The following is an 18,243-nucleotide window of genomic DNA, read 5'->3' on the forward strand; positions in this document are numbered from 1 at the left end:
CTTTCTGGCCCACAGCAGCCCACATCATAATACATTGGCTCGATAATGTAGAGATACATTTTTAACACCAGTTACAAGTATAAAAATATAACACAATCCAGAAATCAATGCTATTTAAACATATTATTTGAAGTATCACTGAACATATATTGGGTCATATTAGTAAAACAAAGAAACGAAGAAAAGAACATCAAGACAAACAACATATAAATCTATAAAGACAATATTTTAAAAGGAATGGCAATAAAACTGAACAGGTAAGCTGAAATAAAATCAGTAGCAGCATTAGCTCACGCTAGTAAACTAGTTACTTATTTTAATTATTTTGGTAGTCAGTTCAAAATAATGCTGAGAAACACTATTTTGAATTAATATTGACTACCATAATAATAACTACCACGAGTTAATGCTGCTACTGCTTTTATTCCAGCTTCCCTGTTCAGTTTGATTGTCATCCTTTTCACTTGGTTCTTGTAGATCAGGGGAGGGTCATCATCAGCAGGCACTGGTTCATCATCACTGACCTGCTGCACTTACAGCTTACACTGATGTGTGGTATATCTTACACTGCATCACGATGATACCCTCTGCGAAATGTTCATGATCTCATTCATCTCACAAACAATAATGCCAATTTGCTTTTTCCTCATAAAGTGTTTAGTGAGCTGCTGGATCCAGCCTCGCTGTCCCTAACAGTAATGTTAGAGCCATCAGAGCCTGCAGAACCTTTACACCAAAGGCAGAATCTGTTCATTTGAAGCAATTTACAGCATTTACCTCTAAAGATTTTTCTTATTTTCGTGTAACTTTTAGCTCCATCTTTTTTTCGTTCTCTTTTTAATTCATTAAAATTATCAGTAATTTGCTCAAAGAAATTCGCTGCATCGAGAAAGGATCAATATCTCTCCCTCCGTAAATGAAAAGTGAAGGTGTCTAATTAATATTGAGGGAGGGCAATATATCCGCACGCGTGGTAACATAAACACACTGTTAGCTTCTCCGCTATATTTGTAATGTTGCTCGCGGTAGCGTAACAGCTCGTTAATTCATGCTCGTGATTGGATGAGAAGGACAAACTGGTCGATGCCCCCGTTCTTTTATTTGCTGCATTGTCGGGCTATAGTACAACCTTTCGGGAGGATTCTGCACTTAAATCCAACTAAAAACTACTGAAAAGAAAAGAAAAGAAAACTCAGACTCTATATCCCAGCTTATATCTCGCATTCGCTTTCAACTTTACACACACCGGAGCTCATTACCCACAATGCATCTCCCGCACTGGACTACACTGCCATAAACAGCTGTCGTACATTAACCTCTCTCTCCCGCAACAACACGCTCTTTGTCGCTTTGTCATCCATATGAGTAGGAAAAAGATGCAATATTATGGTTTCCGAAATTTTTTATATATTTTTGGAACTGAAGGGAAAACTCCTGGTACTCCAGATGGCTAGTCCGCCACTGGATGTGGCAATAACTGCCAGCCAAATTCCTGTAATGTGCCTGTGATGGTTGTAAATGATTGTGCATATAGCACCCCTAGATACTGTAGATGCGTTGGTGAGAAATTATCAATCCATTTTTAAGGATGAGGTGTTCCAGGGGCAGATTGTTCACGGGAACAACCGCAATGGGCTCTGATCCACCTTGACCTGGATCTTCACTTTTTTCTTTACATATGGACTTCTTTAAAACATTTGCACCATTCAAATGTTTTACAACTGTTTTAAGTCTCATCACTGTACTGTGCTTGAAGTCTTCTGTAAATGTCTATTTTTAAGGCCTTTATTCACAAACACAATTTATCACAAATCCCAGGTTTGATTTAAACACCCTATTATTTAAAAAATATTAACTACAAGGTTAATATAAAATAGCATTAGTTATAGAATATAGTACAGTTCCTCGGTTCCTCTTTGCAATCTATTCATGTGAGCTTATAGCAGAGGCATTCTTTATTAGAGAAGTACATGCAGGACTTATACCAGTCATATAAGTCACCTGTATTAAATGTATTCTTTTTTGCGTCTGAAAATAGATGCAGAAAAAAGATTAGCTCTTGATCATAAGCTGTAAATGCATTGATTTCTATGCAGCCTTTTGTATAGTAAACCATTAGATTTGTTCTCTCTCATTCTTTCTCTACTGGTATTACTGGCATTGCTAATGTTTGAACCACATTTACATAACCATGGGTAAACATACATACTCTACAACTTCTCTCACACAAGGCATCATTCGTACATATAGTCTACTTTTTTTTCTTGCTGTTGTTACAACCTGGAGCTGAAATGATAACTAATATTATACTGTATGCCATTAACCTACCGAACAATATCCCGAACTATTAAAGTAGGCAAAATATTAATAGGCAGACATGTGGTGGTTCCATATTCTTTTTATTTTAAAATAATGTTTTTTACTTTTCTGGTGCTCAGTGGCATGGTTAAAATAATATAATTAAATAATTTAAATGATAATTAATTAAATAAATAATTTAAATTAATTGAATAAAATTATTTTTTTAATGTGTTTTCTGGAGCTTTCCAGCAACAGGTGTATTGAACATATATTTCCCTTTAACTTCTTGATATCTGACATCTTGTGTGCATTCAAATAATTATGCGAATTCTGATCAGGTTTACATTCAAGAGAAATTAATACTCATGCTAGCATTCTATGCTTCCCCTTAGGAAAATCATTCAACTGCAATTACTTGCATTACTGGCATTGTGGACTCACTTCTTTACGAAATCTATTTTTCTGGGCTTTAGTGGCTTGGTAAGAGTACTGTATATGCAAACATACAGCGGTTTATGCATTGGGCGATCTGGAGATCGACTAGTCATACATGGATAATTATGGTGTCAGTCTGTGGAGTGGCTCTGGCACTGTTTAGTCTATACTGTAGCTCCACAGTGTGGCCAGTCTGCTGCTGAAGTCAAACGGTGCTATCAGGATCAGACGACTCGTTTTTGAACCTGTGTGCGGTAAAAAGCCAAAATGGTCGTTGACATTGCTGCCTTTGAGATACATTGAGACAAAAGCATTGCCAAAGAGCTTGTAAAAAAACACACAGTAACCCAGAGGGGTTACAAAGGCTGATAGCAATCTTCACACAGATATCATCAGCAAATAATATAAACAATTTCATATATAGGCTTTGTTAAACCCTAGCACCAATCCCAAAATATATACACTGCCTGGCCAAAAAAAAAAAGAAAAGTTGCTGCTTCAGAAGGGACACAATATTGGTCTGCATCTAACAAATAAAAAGACTTCTGGAACAGGGTTAAGAACTGCCCTACATATATTAAAACTTGGAATGATAGTGCTGAACCATATGAATTTTGTGAAAGAAATATTTTTGGAGTTGCAGCATAAACAGCTGTGTGGTCATAGGAAAATCACTTGTAAGTCAGAAAAAAACTTGTGGTCTGCTGAATCTAGCCTGACTCCATAGCGGAAGTCTGTAAGCACCAGGGTAAGAACAGAAGCACATGAAGCGATGCAATTATAATGCTTAGTTGCCACTGTACCTCTGGAGACAGTGTTATGATCTGGGGTTGCTTCAGTTGGTCAGGGCTAGTCTCAGCAATGGTAGTGTGGCAATAAAATGACACGGTTATGACTTCAACAAAATCTTTCTTTCTGGGAGCATGAGGAAATCATTTTCACACATGAACTGACCAGCTCATCATCAGCCTCTGTGACATTAATTACAACCTGAAAGAGAATGAACATGAGTAAACGAGTTCACTGCATTCTCATTATGTACCTATAATAACCACACTGATTGGGCCCTTACTGTGGTTGTGGTTGTGGCAGAGCATGGCCTGATGGAATCTTCATCCACCAATTTGATGATTAGTGCATGTGCTTGCGTATTCTAATAGTCTTATGATATTATTCCATAATATTCTCAGGCTTCCTGCACCCATACCAGACACTATGGAGTATTACATTAAGGTTGGAGGCAAATCTATATTGGAGCATTATAACTGAATGAATCACAACACCACCTACAGTGAACATTTGATATGTCAGCTTTGGGCAGAATATTATAATAAAGCTGAAGACTACAGTCATGCATTTTTCTACTCAGCTGTGCATGTGGCAGCAGGGAAATGCAAAAAAATCATGGAGACAAAGGTCAAGTGCTTCAGGTAATCATATCACACATCACATCAGAATGGAGAAAAAAAAGTCAGTTATGTGACTTTGATCATGCCATAGTTTGGCTGGGTAAAGTATTTCAGAAATGAATATTTTAGGAATTTTCCACACAATAGTCTCTAGAGTAGACTCTAGAGAGGTCCTGGAGGACCACCTACCTTGAACATTTTTGTCTCAGCTCTCAGTAAGCTGATTTAACTAATCAGCTAATTAACAGCCTTTCCTTAATTGAAGTGGGTGTGATACGTAGATTAGGGAAAGCACTAAAATGTGAAGGGCAGGTGGTCCTATGGGACCAGGGTTGAGAACAGCATATAAATAATGTCTGATTGGATAACTGTATACATGTTCCTCATAAAGTGACTAGGTTTAAATTTGATTTCAATTTGTTGCTATACGCAGTATAATCAGGAACTTGGGGTTATCCTTGTGTTCTATTAAAGTAATATGCAGCTTGGCAGAAGGTGCCCAAAAGCAAATGCTTGTTACAATGGTAATGCTTGTTAGGACTTAAAAATAAAATTGTGTTGGGTTATAAAACTGCACAAATCTGTGTCTAAATCTCCAGATTTTAAGCAATGAGTTTTAACTCCAAATATTGAAATGTTTTCAAAAAAATTTTTTGCTTATGCCATATTTTTGTATGTGCACAGTGCTATAAATAAAACAGAAGGTTTTACTGAGCTTGCTAGAGAATATGAGTTCTTCTGGTCACAACCGCTTCTTTCTATTTTTATGCAAATCCCAGAAGTGTAGTACATTAGGTTTTTTGTTTCCATCTGAAAACTGGTCTGTCTTGTACTATATTTCTTTCTTTACAGCCATGCATATATTATAGCCCTCTAATGTTATTTATTCATAATTTTTTAAGTTATATATGGAAATGCTGAATGATTTTGTACATAATTATGCAGACATGATAAACATATATAACAAAAAATGGTACAGTATATAATATGGTGCCTAAGACTTTCGCATAGTACTGTATATTGTAAGACAGTTTTCACACCAAGTCAGGTACACAGGTCCTAAGTATTTTTGTAGTATATACTGATTTCCAGAAATAGTGGCACTTACAGTACCACTGGTTGTCAGGAAAGCAAATGATAGGGTTGTCATTAATGTCTGAGACAGTAACAATGATGTGAGTTGTGTTGATCCGTGGTGGTCCAGACTGTTGGACTGTTTTTCGAAGATGGAGAGCCTCCATCCACCCTGCAATTGTGATCAATCCAGTGTCTACACACAAATCGAAACACAAAGGTCAGATTTTAGGGCAAATAAGAATAATAAAAATGATGATATGAAAGACTAAAGGATCAATTCTATAGCAATGGAGCAATCTTACATTTGTGTATAGCAAGATAAGTGTTGTCACTTACAGTATGGTGTAAAAGATAAATCTGCTATAAAATGAGTCACTGGGGATAACAGCAGTAATGTTGCTCATTACGTACCCTGGGATCAACTCTTCTGGGACAGTGAATTATGTAATGGTGCTATAAAAAGCAAAACATTATCGTATGGTGTAGATATGATGGAGAGATATGATATAGTGCATGTATTATAAGTCAGGTAATGATCTGAATGAGATGTATTCAAAAGCAAATATTTAAATTATTCTCAGTCAAAAGTATTGTTTGTTATCATTGAGGTTAATTATGTTGACGAACTAAATTTTGGAAGCAGTGTTATTTCCATAATTCACTGAAATATTAAAAGAAAATATATCAATAGTGGATAAAATAAAAGTTTTTAATTAAAGCTGATGAATGCATTTGTATATGTGACTTATTTCCCAAATAGTATAAGCGAGAGTTGCTCACTGATTTACAATGAGCAGAGAGTTATATACATACAATTAGAAGTATATTCAGGGTCACAGACAGCTGGTTGATAGATTAAACTTGGCGGAGACTTCTCCACTTTGATATTTTATTATGACAACCACACCCCATGACATTTTTTTATACTCAGTCTACACACACCCAGTGAACAAAAGAAAAATTTCATATTTTTTAACTGGGTGCTCATTCACATCTGTTAGTATAACAGTGAATGCCTGCAGTTCAAAGCTTGCACTGTTGTTTATTACAAGAATTAAATAATTAGATGAACTCTAAATGTTCAGATTTGGGGAGGCTGTGACAGTTATGGTGTCTTGCATTAGTATTCATACCCCGTAAACTTTTCCACAATTTGTCACTTTACAACCATAGCATAAATAAATTTTATTGAATAATTGTGAAGTGGAAAGAAAAATGATAAATGATTTTCAAACTTTTTTTTACAAAATAAAATCAGGAAAATGTGGCACGCATTCGTATTTAATCTGATACCCCTAATTAAAATCAAATGGAACCAATTGCCTTCAGAAGTCACCTTATTATTAAATAGGGTCCACCTGTGTGTAATTTAATCTCATTATTAATACAGCTGGTTTGTGAATCCCTCAGATGTTTGTTAGAGAACATTAATGAACAAACAGCATCATGAAGCCCAAGGAACATACCACGTCAGAGATAAAGTTGTGGAGAAGTTTAAAGCAGGGTTGGCTTATAAAAAAAATTACCTCATTTTTTTATTATCTCATCAAACACATCTCACAGAGCACTGTCTAATCCATCATATGAAAATGAACTAATTTGATCAATCGTAGAAGCAGCAGTGATCCACATTTTAGGTGGAAGAATCTCTCCACAGGACAACTATTAGTTGTGCATTTCACAAATCTGGCCTTGTGAAGAGTCTATGGAAGAACGGCAAGAAGAAGGCCATTGTTAAAAGAAAGCCATAAGAAGTCCCGTTTGCATTTTGCTACAAGCCATGTGAAACTGCAAACAGGCTTTCTTTCTTTTTCTCCTCCGGAGTTATCATGGGCCTCTTGGCTGCTTCTTTAATTTCAAGGCACTGTACTTAGAAGAAACATACATATTGCAAACCAGCTAGATTTTGTATGAACAATTAATTCTGCATTTCTACTGTAGTTTAACACAAAGATTCTGTTTTAACCACAACATGTTTTACAAATACATCTTGACAGATACATTCAGTACTATGATTACATTAATCTTGTACAGTAGGCTGTTCTTAAAATGGATCACTCTAAGTGAGAATGCCTATGATGAATCAAGAGAACCTTGGCACGTGTTGAATTTACCACATACACCATGAAATCTTTAGACAATTTCGGACTTGCTTGTATGATATTTTTGTATAAATGAATTATTAAATGTTACAAGTTCTAGTTGAACTTAAAAAAGGTTTGGTGGGTTTCATCCAGTTATTCTGGTTTTCTCCCACCATCCAAAGACATTGTCCCCTGTTCAAGAGTGGCTTGATAATAGGAATGCAACCATTGTAGCCTATTTCCTGAAGATGTCTGTGTGGTGGCTCTTGATGCACTGACTCCAGCCACAGTCCACTCCTTGTGGAGCTCTCCCAAGATCTTGAATTATGAGTATGCTTCAATACAGCACTCTGTGAACAGCCAGCCCCTTCAAGAATGACCCTCTGTGGCTTTTCCTTGTGAAGGTCATCTGGACATCTGTTAAGTCATATTCATGAAGTGAACAAGACCGATAGATACACAGTATTTATACTGCATGAATAGTAATGTACGCAAACTTGAAATTAAATATTTTATTATTATAAGATATAGAATTTTTGGTTTTAATGAACTGTAAGCAGTACAGAAGGCTTAAAATATATCACTTTGTGTGTAATGAATCGAAATTAAATTACTAGAAGAAAAACTAACTAACTATATTAACCTCTGCTTCTTTTTTTATTATTAGGTACAAAATTTGCATACAACAAATGGCATTAATTAGTATACAAAAACAGAGGAAAACAGGCTCAGCACAGTCGAATCATATTAAATCAAAATCAAATATCAGACATTCGAAGAAACATAAAACATAACATAAAATAAAAAAATAACACAAAGAAGATATAACTACAACAAATTATACATTATAACCACCTTTAAACAATTTCAGTGCGTTTCGATTTTTTATTTTACTAAGGGCATTTGAGGAATATTTTAGGTCATTTTTAAACACAAAAACAAACGAAGAGATTTAAAATATCTACATTTTAAAATGTAGAATTATGCTAATAAAATATTACGATTATTTCATAAATAATAATAAATTAAAACTATTATTAACCAAATCAAACAAGACAGAGCACTCTTCTGCTACTGTACTTCCTTGTTCTACAGAGTACAAAGTTAACACGTCATCGCAGTGGCCGTGTCGCTTATTGATGATGTAATGCGGACTCTGAATTTGAACACGCGTTGTAAACATTGACGTGTGCTTTTGATGCCGGTAAGTTTATCGCAATTCATTTTTGCTGTTTGATAAGGTCACGTAATTTACGACGAGCTTACTTTGTTGCTGTTGTAACATGTCAAACCTTCTTAATGTTACATGTTAGAAGCTGGGAATTAGCTATCAGCTAGCCGGCTCCAGGCACATGGAGATAAGCTTTTATTTCAGTGTAAAACTGTGATCACATCCCTTTACCTCGTCTATCAGTGAGAAGGAAACAGTACAGAAACACAGCTGACCGGATGCTATGGTTGGTGCTGGACTGTTCTCAGAATACCCATAGTAACAGATCAACAACCTCACAGCTACAAAGTTAGGTTTACCCCACGTGTTGTTATAAACTATAGAATTTTTGTAATACAAGGTGAGTTCAGGTTACTTGAAAAATAAAAGATGATATTTGACACTATAGAAAGTATGTATCACATTACACTCCCAACTTAACATCTACAGTATTTGGGTAAACCTGTTAATTATTGAATTGAGGTGCTTCAATCAGTCCCAAGACTTTCAATCATTTAGGTGTTTCAATAAACATACCAAGACATCTTGAACAATGCTATGCGTCCAACTTTGTGGCAACAGATTGGGGAAGGGCCATTTCTATTTTAACATGACTGTGCCCCAGTGCACAAAGCAAAGACTATAAAGACAGAATTTGACTGGCCCGCACAGATCCCTGACCTCAACCCCATCATTTATTTTTGGGATGAACTGACGGAGATTGTGAGCCAGGCCTTCTCGTCCAACATCAGTGTCTGACCTCATAAATGCTCTACACAATGAATCAGCACGAATTCCCACAGAAACACTTTAAAATGTTGTGGACAGCCTAATAAGAACAGTGAAAGATGTTATAGCTGCAAAGGGGGAAGTATATGTCCATATTGAAGTGTATGTATTTGGATACAATGTCATTGCAGGTTTGGCCAAATACATAAAAAATTATGAAACTGGTGCTTACAATGTCAGTTTCTTAAAATCAAGACCAATCTCTGTTGCAGATGATAAGTTGGTATAGTGTTACCAGGGTCGAAAATGACCAAAGTTTAAGCCTACATGACTGTTTCACAGAGCTTAAGTAGCAGACATATCTCAACATCGGGTGAGGCATTTTCATGTTTTGGAGTGTTGTTCTATTTTGCAGAAAATAATAATAATAATAATAATAATAATAGAAAACATTTAATTTGAAAAAATTTAAACTTTTCTAAACTTTTGACTGGTGTAGTTGTGTAGGTCTGTACCATCTCAATGCCTTAATTTTAGAGAAGATTTCATTTGGTATTCTATTACCATTGTGGATGTGGTTTAGCTGGCGCCAGTACACAAAGTCATTCATCACAAAACCGTCTCTCTCTAACACACCCTGTGACAGACATGGCATCTGATAACATTACTAGATAACACATCTCAGAGTCATACCTGTAAAAACAGACCAAGCGCCGACCGAGCACCTGTGCTGCTAATAATATTGGAAAAATTTAAATTGCTTTTGTTTCATATCGTTTTACATGGGGTGTTCAAGTCAAAGCAGGACATTACAGGAACATTCATTTCCACATGTTAGGGCCATTAAAGGAGTTCCTGGGAGGCCTGTGTTTCTGATAAGAAGCAGGCAGTTTGATCAGCTCCAGTGTACTTAGAAAACTTTCTACCTTAATGGTGTCCAAGCACTAGTGAAATCCTGGGATAAGTGCATTAGTGTAAGGGGATTTTTATAGAGAAATAAAGGTAGTTTATACTTTCATAACTGTGTTCTTTTATTCTGCACAATCAAGCCTAAGCTTGACTCAAACGCCACTTGTATAATAAAAAGAAATCAGATGATTATGCAACATACATTCATGCATAGGACATAACATCTCTTAGCCTTTGATTCCTACACTAATCTTCTTTAAATATCATAGCTTAAGGTCCTGTTCAACCAGTTAGTTTTCAAACATTCAGGGCAATGAGTGAGCACAGCCTTTTTTTTCTCATCAGGGTTTGAAGACTAACATCATGGCAAATGCACTGGCCAAACTGGGATTCCACAATAAGCTGATTTTAGCACCTATGGTGCGGGTAGGTACTCTACCCATGAGACTTTTGGCATTGGACTATGGTGCAGATATTGTCTACTGTGAGGTAAGGTTTAATGTAATGTTTTATTTTGTTTAATGAACATTTTGCTGTATCTAAGACACATGTTTAAATGTTACACTAATACATTTTGGCGTGTACTCTACGTACAACTGTAGAGCCTGGATTTGATTCTCCTAAGTGAACTGATACGATTTGTCTTTTTGTTAAAAGGAACTGATTGATCTCAAAATGGTTCAGTGTAAGAGGATTGTTAATAGTGAGTTTCTCTGCACACTCATTCCAAGATTTTTTTTTATAAATAGTATATTATTATTATTATATATATTTTTTGTATTAAAGAAAATATTGATGGTTGTGTTCTTCGGTAGATGTCTTGGAGACAGTGGACTTTGTAGCCCCCGATGAAAGGATAATGTTCCGCACCTGTAGTAAAGAGAAGGACTGTGTCGTCTTTCAGATGGTTTGTGTTATGATTTTCTTTTAGAATGGAACTTTTTTTTAAATCTATATAATAATGCAGTCATATTGGGTTAATATATTTTTTCTTGTGTAATCAGGGAACAGCTGATCCAGAGAGAGCACTGGCTGTAGCCAAACTTGTGTGAGTTAGAATCAAGTGTTTTTCTGTATACTTAGAATAAAAAGTAAAAACCAGACTAAATAAAATAATAAACTTTTATGTCCTAGCTTTTAGGAACTAATAGATAATGTAATGTTTTTTCTTCCCTGAACAGTGAGAATGATGTAGCAGCCATTGATGTGAATATGGGCTGTCCAAAGGAATACTCCACTAAGGTGAGAATGATTTCATAAATGCACACATAACCAGTCCTTATTCAGGTAAATTTTTTTCTTAAAAAACATTCTTATGTAATGTTATTATTGTGCTATAATTCTAATTATGGCGTCTCATGCAGGGTGGAATGGGATCTGCGCTGCTTTCTGACCCTGACAAAATCGAGGCTGTAGGTATCCAACTTGTGATTATGCAAATACAATGCAACACACAGTTAGTGGCAATTCACTTATGTTTGATGATAATTGAGTTTTAAAGAATCTAAAGTTGCATTTGATTTCTTTCTTGTTTTTTGCAGATTCTGAGCACACTGGTGAGAGGAATTTCAAAACCAGTGACCTGCAAAATCCGAGTCCTTTCCACTGTAAGTGTCCAGGGGTCGCGTTAATCAGTTTTGCAGCAAAAGAGGACCAATTTTTGCCTTTTATAGTTCAATAAATATTATATAACAGTTAGTTCTGACAGTGAACAGAAGTTAGTTCTAATCCGACTGGACGAGAGGCATTCCATGAGTGGTGATGTAGTGTATAACAGCACTGGAATGTTTAGCTATATGTATCACTCCACATCAGAGGTCTTCTAATAGCCATTAATTACACTAGTTGCCAGCATGGGTGAAGTAGGGCGGTACACTTCACAGTACTGAAATGTGGGAAGTGCAACTGAATGCTAAAACCAGTGACAGTAGCACTTTCAGCAGGAAAACACATCTGATAATATTATGTCATCTTAAACAACCCTTCTTAGTAGCTGCTTCTGTTTTGTTCTGAACTGCCTCTGAGCTGTTTTTACAGCTTATAGGCCTGTAGCTATCAAATATTTTAGTAATCGAGTATTCTACCAAAAATTAAATCGAGTGATCGGATAAAATTTATTTTTGCTTTATTAAACAGCAATGGAAAATATATAAGAGAAACTAAAATTTTTCTTTTCAGAAACTTAACTTTTATTTTGCATACAGCATTTTATCAAAAATAAACGTTGTCATTATTCACAATACAAGGAATAGCTTAAAGTTGACTGGGATGGATTAAGTGCATTACAGTGCCATACATTCTTATTTTAAAGCCTTTTCTTAGATGCAAAAACAAAAAAAAAGGTATTTCAAATGACTAAGCATCAAAAAAACTAAAGCACACATTAAAATAAATAAATATACAAAAACACTAAGGTGTGCAACTAAACTTTCAAAACTAAAAGTTTCAAAATCTACAGCTCAGGCATAACATAAGCCTTTACTGACAATTTCTGTCATTTTCTTTTGCTGGTTTCCTTTTCTCTTGGCTCGCTGATATTTTTATCGCTCTTTTCCATTTTGCAGCCCGCAACAGAACGCTCCATCAAATCAATAAACAGCTAACTGTTCGTGTCTCCTTCCGCTTTTTGGGTGACGTAAGCGCTTCTTCTTCGTCGATGTTTACTGGCGGCTTGCATCCGTTAGCGCACTGTGTCAAAAGCGCACTGTCAACAAATAATTGCGCAAGCACATTACGCAAGCTTTTATAATTAATTAAAAGAAGCTTTTTGTAATCAAATTGCTCAAGTTACTCGAGGAATCATTTCAGCTCTAACGGCTAACGTGAGCTACAAAGCTACTTAGCTTCTAACACAAGGCTCGAGAATGCATCACAATCTAAAGTACAGATTTGTTTATTAGCCTTTTAAAATTTCATTTGTCTGTAAGCCTGTCTTTTTCTGCATTTTTCAAGGCACATGATGGAAAGCAATCTAGACTCTTACAGATAGATGAAGATTTATAAGTGCATTCACTGTTATTTACTTTAAGAAGAAATTCAATAATGCATGAATGATCAGAATTCATTAATGTTTCTGTATCATTCGATATGGCCAAAAGTATTTGGACCCCTGACCCTCACACCCATATACAGTGAAAGTATTCAGACCCTCTTACATTTTTCACTCTGTTATATTGCAGCTATTTGCTAAAATCATTTAAGTTCATTGTACATTAATGAACTTAAATGAATGAACAAGTCGAATCAGAATAATTAAACACAGCTGGTCTCAAATGATGGTGTAGAACCATCTCAAGGATGATCAGAAGAAATGGACAGCACCTGAGTTAAATATATGAATCTCACAGCAAAGGGTCTGAATACTTGGGCCCATGTGATATTTCAGTTTTTCTTTTTTAATAAATCAATGTCAACAATTCTGCGTTTTTCTGTCAATATGGGGTGCTGTGTGTACATTAATAAGGAACATATGAACTTTTAGCAAATGGCTGCAATATAACAAAGAGTGAAAAATTTAAGGGTGTCTGAATACTCTCCGTACTCACTGTATAATCTACTTTATGAACATCCCCTTTTAGGTTCATCCCGATTTGCTATTATATTATCTATTCTACTCTTTTGCGAAGGCTATCTGAGATTTCGGATAATTGCCCATGCAGCAAGAGTATTGGTAAGGTCAGGGGAAGGAGGCGGGCTGGGGTTTACATTCAGCAATTCCAGTTCATCAAGGTGTTTAGTAGGGTTGGGGTCAGGGCTCTGTGCAGGTCACTTGAGATTTAACTCCAACTTTGGCCTTCATGGAGTTCACCTTGTGTGCAGGAGCATTAACAAGCTGGAACAGGGTCAAGCCCTTTGGCTCCAGTAAAGTAAAATCCTAATGCTACAGCAGAGAAAGATGTTTTAGCCAGTTATGTGTATAACTTTTGTGGCGAGGGAATGGGAAAGAACCATATATAGTTGAGATGGTCGTGTGTCCATAATGCTTGTCAGTGTTTGTACTAATCATTTTCAATGCTTTATCAGCTGGAGGAGACTGTTAGTTTGGTGAAGAGAATTGAAAAAACAGGAGTGGCAGCTATAGCAGTGCATGGAAGGTATGGCATTTTTTGAGGCGGCTTTGGTTTTACATTGTAGTCTCATGCTATGTGTAGATTTCTCACTTAAAGCGTCTCTGCTTCTCAGGATGAAGGAGGAGAGACCACGGCATGCACTACACTGCGACTACATTCAAGCTGTAGCTGAAAATGTGTCTATTCCAGTAATAGCTAGGTCAGTACCTGATCATATTTGTACCCTGAGTTTTGAATAGCATCAGTACTAGCAGCTGTTCTAATTGTGGATTTTCGTGTAAATTTATTCAAATGAAAGCTAGCATATAATTTTTTACATACAATTTTTCCCCTAACTTCGTAGTGGTGGATCTCATGATCTCATTAAAGCATATGATGATATCGAACAATTTCGAGAGATGACCGGAGCATCCTCTGTTATGTTAGCTCGGGCTGCTATGTGGAACCCTTCAATATTTCGCTCCCAGGGAATGGTGTCAGTAGATGAGGTTATGGAAGAATATGTAAAATATGTGAGTACTAAGCCTTTGAAATAGCTTAAAAAATGTTTTTGCAAACTCTTTCCATTCTTTGGGCTTTGTAGCTATATATGGTTCAGGTACAGAATACTAAAGAGATTGAATAATAGTGTGTTGTTTTTGTCTGTAGGCTGTTCGCTATGACAACAACACATTCAACACCAAGTACTGCCTGTGCCAGATGTTAAGGGATAGGGTGGAATCGCCAATGGGCAAACAGCTTCATGGTGCGCAGACCAATGAAGAAATCTGGTAAAGTATTTATTTAAAATGCAGATGCTTTGTAGAAGGAAGTGGAGCTCAGCCGCATTAAGGGGCTAACAGTGGTTTTGAAAAGTGTAATGAACCCCTAGGAAGAAACATTTCACAATAGCATGCCCAGTTCCTTCTGAAAGTACTGAAATGGCAAGCTAAAATATACACTGAAGACATTTGGGTTTGAGATCAAAAGATGAGAATGAGACGATTGATCAGAATTTCAGCTTTCTGATATTTAAATCTTACAGTTGTTTACTTAATTTTGGAAATTATTTTTTATATTGCATTAAAATTACATAAAAATGTTTTGTCTATTTTGCCGTTCCCTAATTCTATTTTTTGCCAAGTTCTAGATTAGATTTTTTTTCTCTCTCGCTCTCTCTCTCTCTTTTTTTACTCCATGGATGGTGTTTCATGCCTTATATCACAGCCATGTTCCTGTAGTTGCACTCCTCATTTCAAGCTTTGATGAATTTTATTCCAAAAACATTTTGCAGTGTGTGTGAACCACAGTATAACAAGTGTCTGTGTATATTTGTGACATATGCAGTGAGGTGTTTGGCATGAGTGATTTCTACAAGCAAGTCCAAGCAGAGCTGGAGAACCGCAAAAAAGCCCTTGATGCCAACAGCTGCAGTCTTTCAAATCAGCCTGTACTGGATGGCGATGTCATCACTATGGCTCTCAAGTTTGAAAGGTTGATTCCAAATATCACAAATCATAAAATGTTGCTATTATCAATTACAAGGAATTAGTATAGGAAAATATTTTATACTAATTCCAAAATATTTTAAAAACATAAAAGATTTCAAAAACTAATGACCTACAATAAACTATTGTGAGATGATCCTACATTTAAGCAAAATGCATATGTGATCCAGGAGAGAGTATCCCCCTCAGATCACTCCGAAGATGTACTTGCTTGAATGGAGCAGGAAGGAGAAGCTGGAGCAGCCTGTGTATGAAACGGTGAGAGACAGACAAAAGAACACCATGATCCTCTGACTCTTCCTTTATCCACAACACAGTAAAAGCTCATACAACAGCAGAACACTGGAACAGTGAATTAAATATTCTTCTTTACTCCATCTTTAGGAACAACGTGCCCAAGACAGATGTTTCCAGTCTACAGTAATGGTGGCAAATAAAAAGTACAGGTCAACGCTATGGTTAGTATTTTATTATAATTAATATTACTTGCTTTTATTATGAGAATTTTAAACTGTAATCTATGTTCATGGTTGCCCTTTCCAGGGAGAAGTCCAAGAAGTTTGCTGAACAAGCTGCCGCTATCGTGTGTTTGCGCACACTAGGTGTACCAGAGGGACGTATAGGAGAGGGCTACTCAGGACTGGTAAACAAGAGAAAAAGGGAAGAGAAAAAAAGCACCATTTCAGAGGACGGCAGCATTACAGACTTGGCACACAGGAAGAGACGGCTCACTGAGCCATCGCAAAAAGAGGAACAGGAATCAAATGACAATCTGGGTGTAGGCAATGGCTCCTGTGGTCAGACTGTATCCTGACCATGACTAGACGACCAATGCTAAGTTATGAACTCTCCACAAGGAGTGTCTGCTGCTACGTGGCTGCATTGCATTTGTCTGATGTACCACAGCATGTCTAAATTACACACGGACCTGTCAGCTTGAAGAGATGCTTATTCTCCCTGATAATTTTAACTTTTATTTGATAATTATTTTATGTGCTGTTTCTCTTTATGTTTATGTACACCACATCTTATCTTATTAGGTATGCCAACTCAATTCGACTAAACTTGATATTGTGAGCAGCTCCGGTACAAGCTAATGCTGCAACTCTTTCATTGTCGCTACTGTGATAAAATGGTCCACCAGCCACAGAACATCTGGTCAGGTGTGGCCCTGTGGTGGTTTCTGTCCATTGATGCATGGGCTGTTAAAAGACTAACAAATTGTACATAACAAAAGATGATGTACAATAGGAAAAGACGATGTATGTAATAAAGTGACAACTGAGTAATATTTGTGGAATGCAAGCGATGTTCATGTAATAACATGAATAACATTCTGGTGTTTTCACAGCTCCCTATTCACCTTATTCAACTTATTGGTTTCTTGCCAAACGAAACAAACTCTAATTGGTTTAGTTAGAAAAGAGAAACACCGAAATGTGCAGAGTATTAGTAACCCTGGACCACCGTTAAGAAACACTTTTCTAGTCCAGTCAGGCAGAGCAGTTCCCAATAAACCTCATTCAATCCTAATATAAACACAGTCCTGTTAGCACAGCAGTGTGGAAACCCTGCCAAAGCTCAAAAGCCACACGGCCTGTGTGTGGTGTAAACCAAAAACAAAATTTAAATTTAAACCGTGCATATAGTTAAGTTCTAGATTTTTTTTATTATAAATAGTAAAGGTAACCTAAGGCCTTAATGAAATGTTTAGTGGATGTATATATTTTACCTATTTTATTTGTATTAAAACTTTAAATATATGCAAGTTTGATTTGTTTTGATCTTTAATTGTATTTCACATCCCACAGAAAGCTTGTGATAATACACATTTAATTACAATGCATTGTATGCTAATCAACAGGATGTATCAGTATTTAGTTTTGATCACATCATATCAGTTCTTTGCAGCTGTACCAGTGCTTAAAGAGCATACTGTATAATATATAAAGTGTGAAACTTGTGGTCCCAGTGCTGGAGGTCCATTCATACAATTTAAGGTTCCCTAGCTGCTTACTCGCATGATCTGCCTTAGAGAAGGTTTGATTATTAACCCATGAGTTGAATTGGGGCGTTTTTAGAAAAGAGAAAGTTTGTGTACAATACCTTGGGCACTGGAGTGTTGAAACCAACAGAAAATCAGAAAACTTTAATAGAAGAAGAATGAATGTGGTATGGTGAAAAATTATTTATATTTACACTGATGCAGTTAATCTTATATTAGATTCCTGGTAGAGACCCCTGGCCTCTATGTTTTTGAGAATTGAAGATAATTTATTGATAAAAAATGATTTTTGAAACTGTAGGGGTACAAAATTAATATAATGTAAACAAATTTATAATGAAAAACATTTTATTAAAAAAATGTGTAACTTGCAGCATTCTCGTAAAACCCGCAAGTTATGCAAAGTTTATGCAAAGAGCATAAAAGTCATGCAATCTCTTTTTTTTTTAAAGCTGCTCTCTTTTTTTAAATGTCCTAGGAAACACTCTACATCTCTTGTTTGCAGAATCTGTTACTGTGTGCTTGTG

General features: G+C 36.1%; 2 protein-coding genes across 3 annotated transcripts; one reads left to right on the forward strand and one right to left on the reverse strand.

Moving 5' to 3' along the window:
* Nucleotides 1-1,879: 1,879 nt before the first annotated feature.
* Nucleotides 1,880-7,363, reverse strand: LOC128540547 (cadherin-related family member 3-like; the record flags this gene model as incomplete). Its single annotated transcript, XM_053510726.1, is given in 14 exon segments — nt 1,880-2,028; nt 2,809-2,901; nt 2,904-3,060; nt 3,691-3,726; nt 3,809-3,911; nt 3,913-3,995; nt 3,997-4,022; nt 5,254-5,415; nt 5,525-5,555; nt 5,558-5,684; nt 5,811-5,997; nt 6,036-6,101; nt 6,163-6,336; nt 7,324-7,363. Coding segments are annotated over 14 exon segments (1,434 nt in total), but the record flags the coding sequence as incomplete, so codon positions are not given.
* Nucleotides 7,364-8,428: 1,065 nt separating this feature from the next.
* Nucleotides 8,429-17,474, forward strand: dus2 (dihydrouridine synthase 2). Of its 2 annotated transcripts, XM_053510666.1 has the most exons (17): nt 8,468-8,510; nt 9,518-9,618; nt 10,500-10,643; nt 10,812-10,857; nt 10,970-11,061; nt 11,159-11,202; nt 11,336-11,396; nt 11,519-11,566; nt 11,696-11,761; nt 14,178-14,248; nt 14,337-14,423; nt 14,568-14,736; nt 14,873-14,994; nt 15,551-15,697; nt 15,882-15,969; nt 16,096-16,169; nt 16,255-17,474. In XM_053510666.1, the coding sequence occupies exons 3-17, from the start codon at nt 10,518-10,520 to the stop codon at nt 16,523-16,525; spliced, it is 1,512 nt and encodes a 503-aa protein (XP_053366641.1). In that variant the 5' UTR covers nt 8,468-8,510; nt 9,518-9,618; nt 10,500-10,517; the 3' UTR covers nt 16,526-17,474. The 2 variants fall into 2 exon arrangements, with proteins under 2 accessions (XP_053366640.1, XP_053366641.1); XM_053510665.1 differs by lacking the exon at nt 9,518-9,618 and having other exon boundaries at nt 8,429-8,510.
* Nucleotides 17,475-18,243: the final 769 nt, after the last annotated feature.

Source organism: Clarias gariepinus, chromosome 2 (assembly GCF_024256425.1).
Source record: "Clarias gariepinus isolate MV-2021 ecotype Netherlands chromosome 2, CGAR_prim_01v2, whole genome shotgun sequence".
Lineage (NCBI taxonomy): Eukaryota > Metazoa > Chordata > Actinopteri > Siluriformes > Clariidae > Clarias > Clarias gariepinus.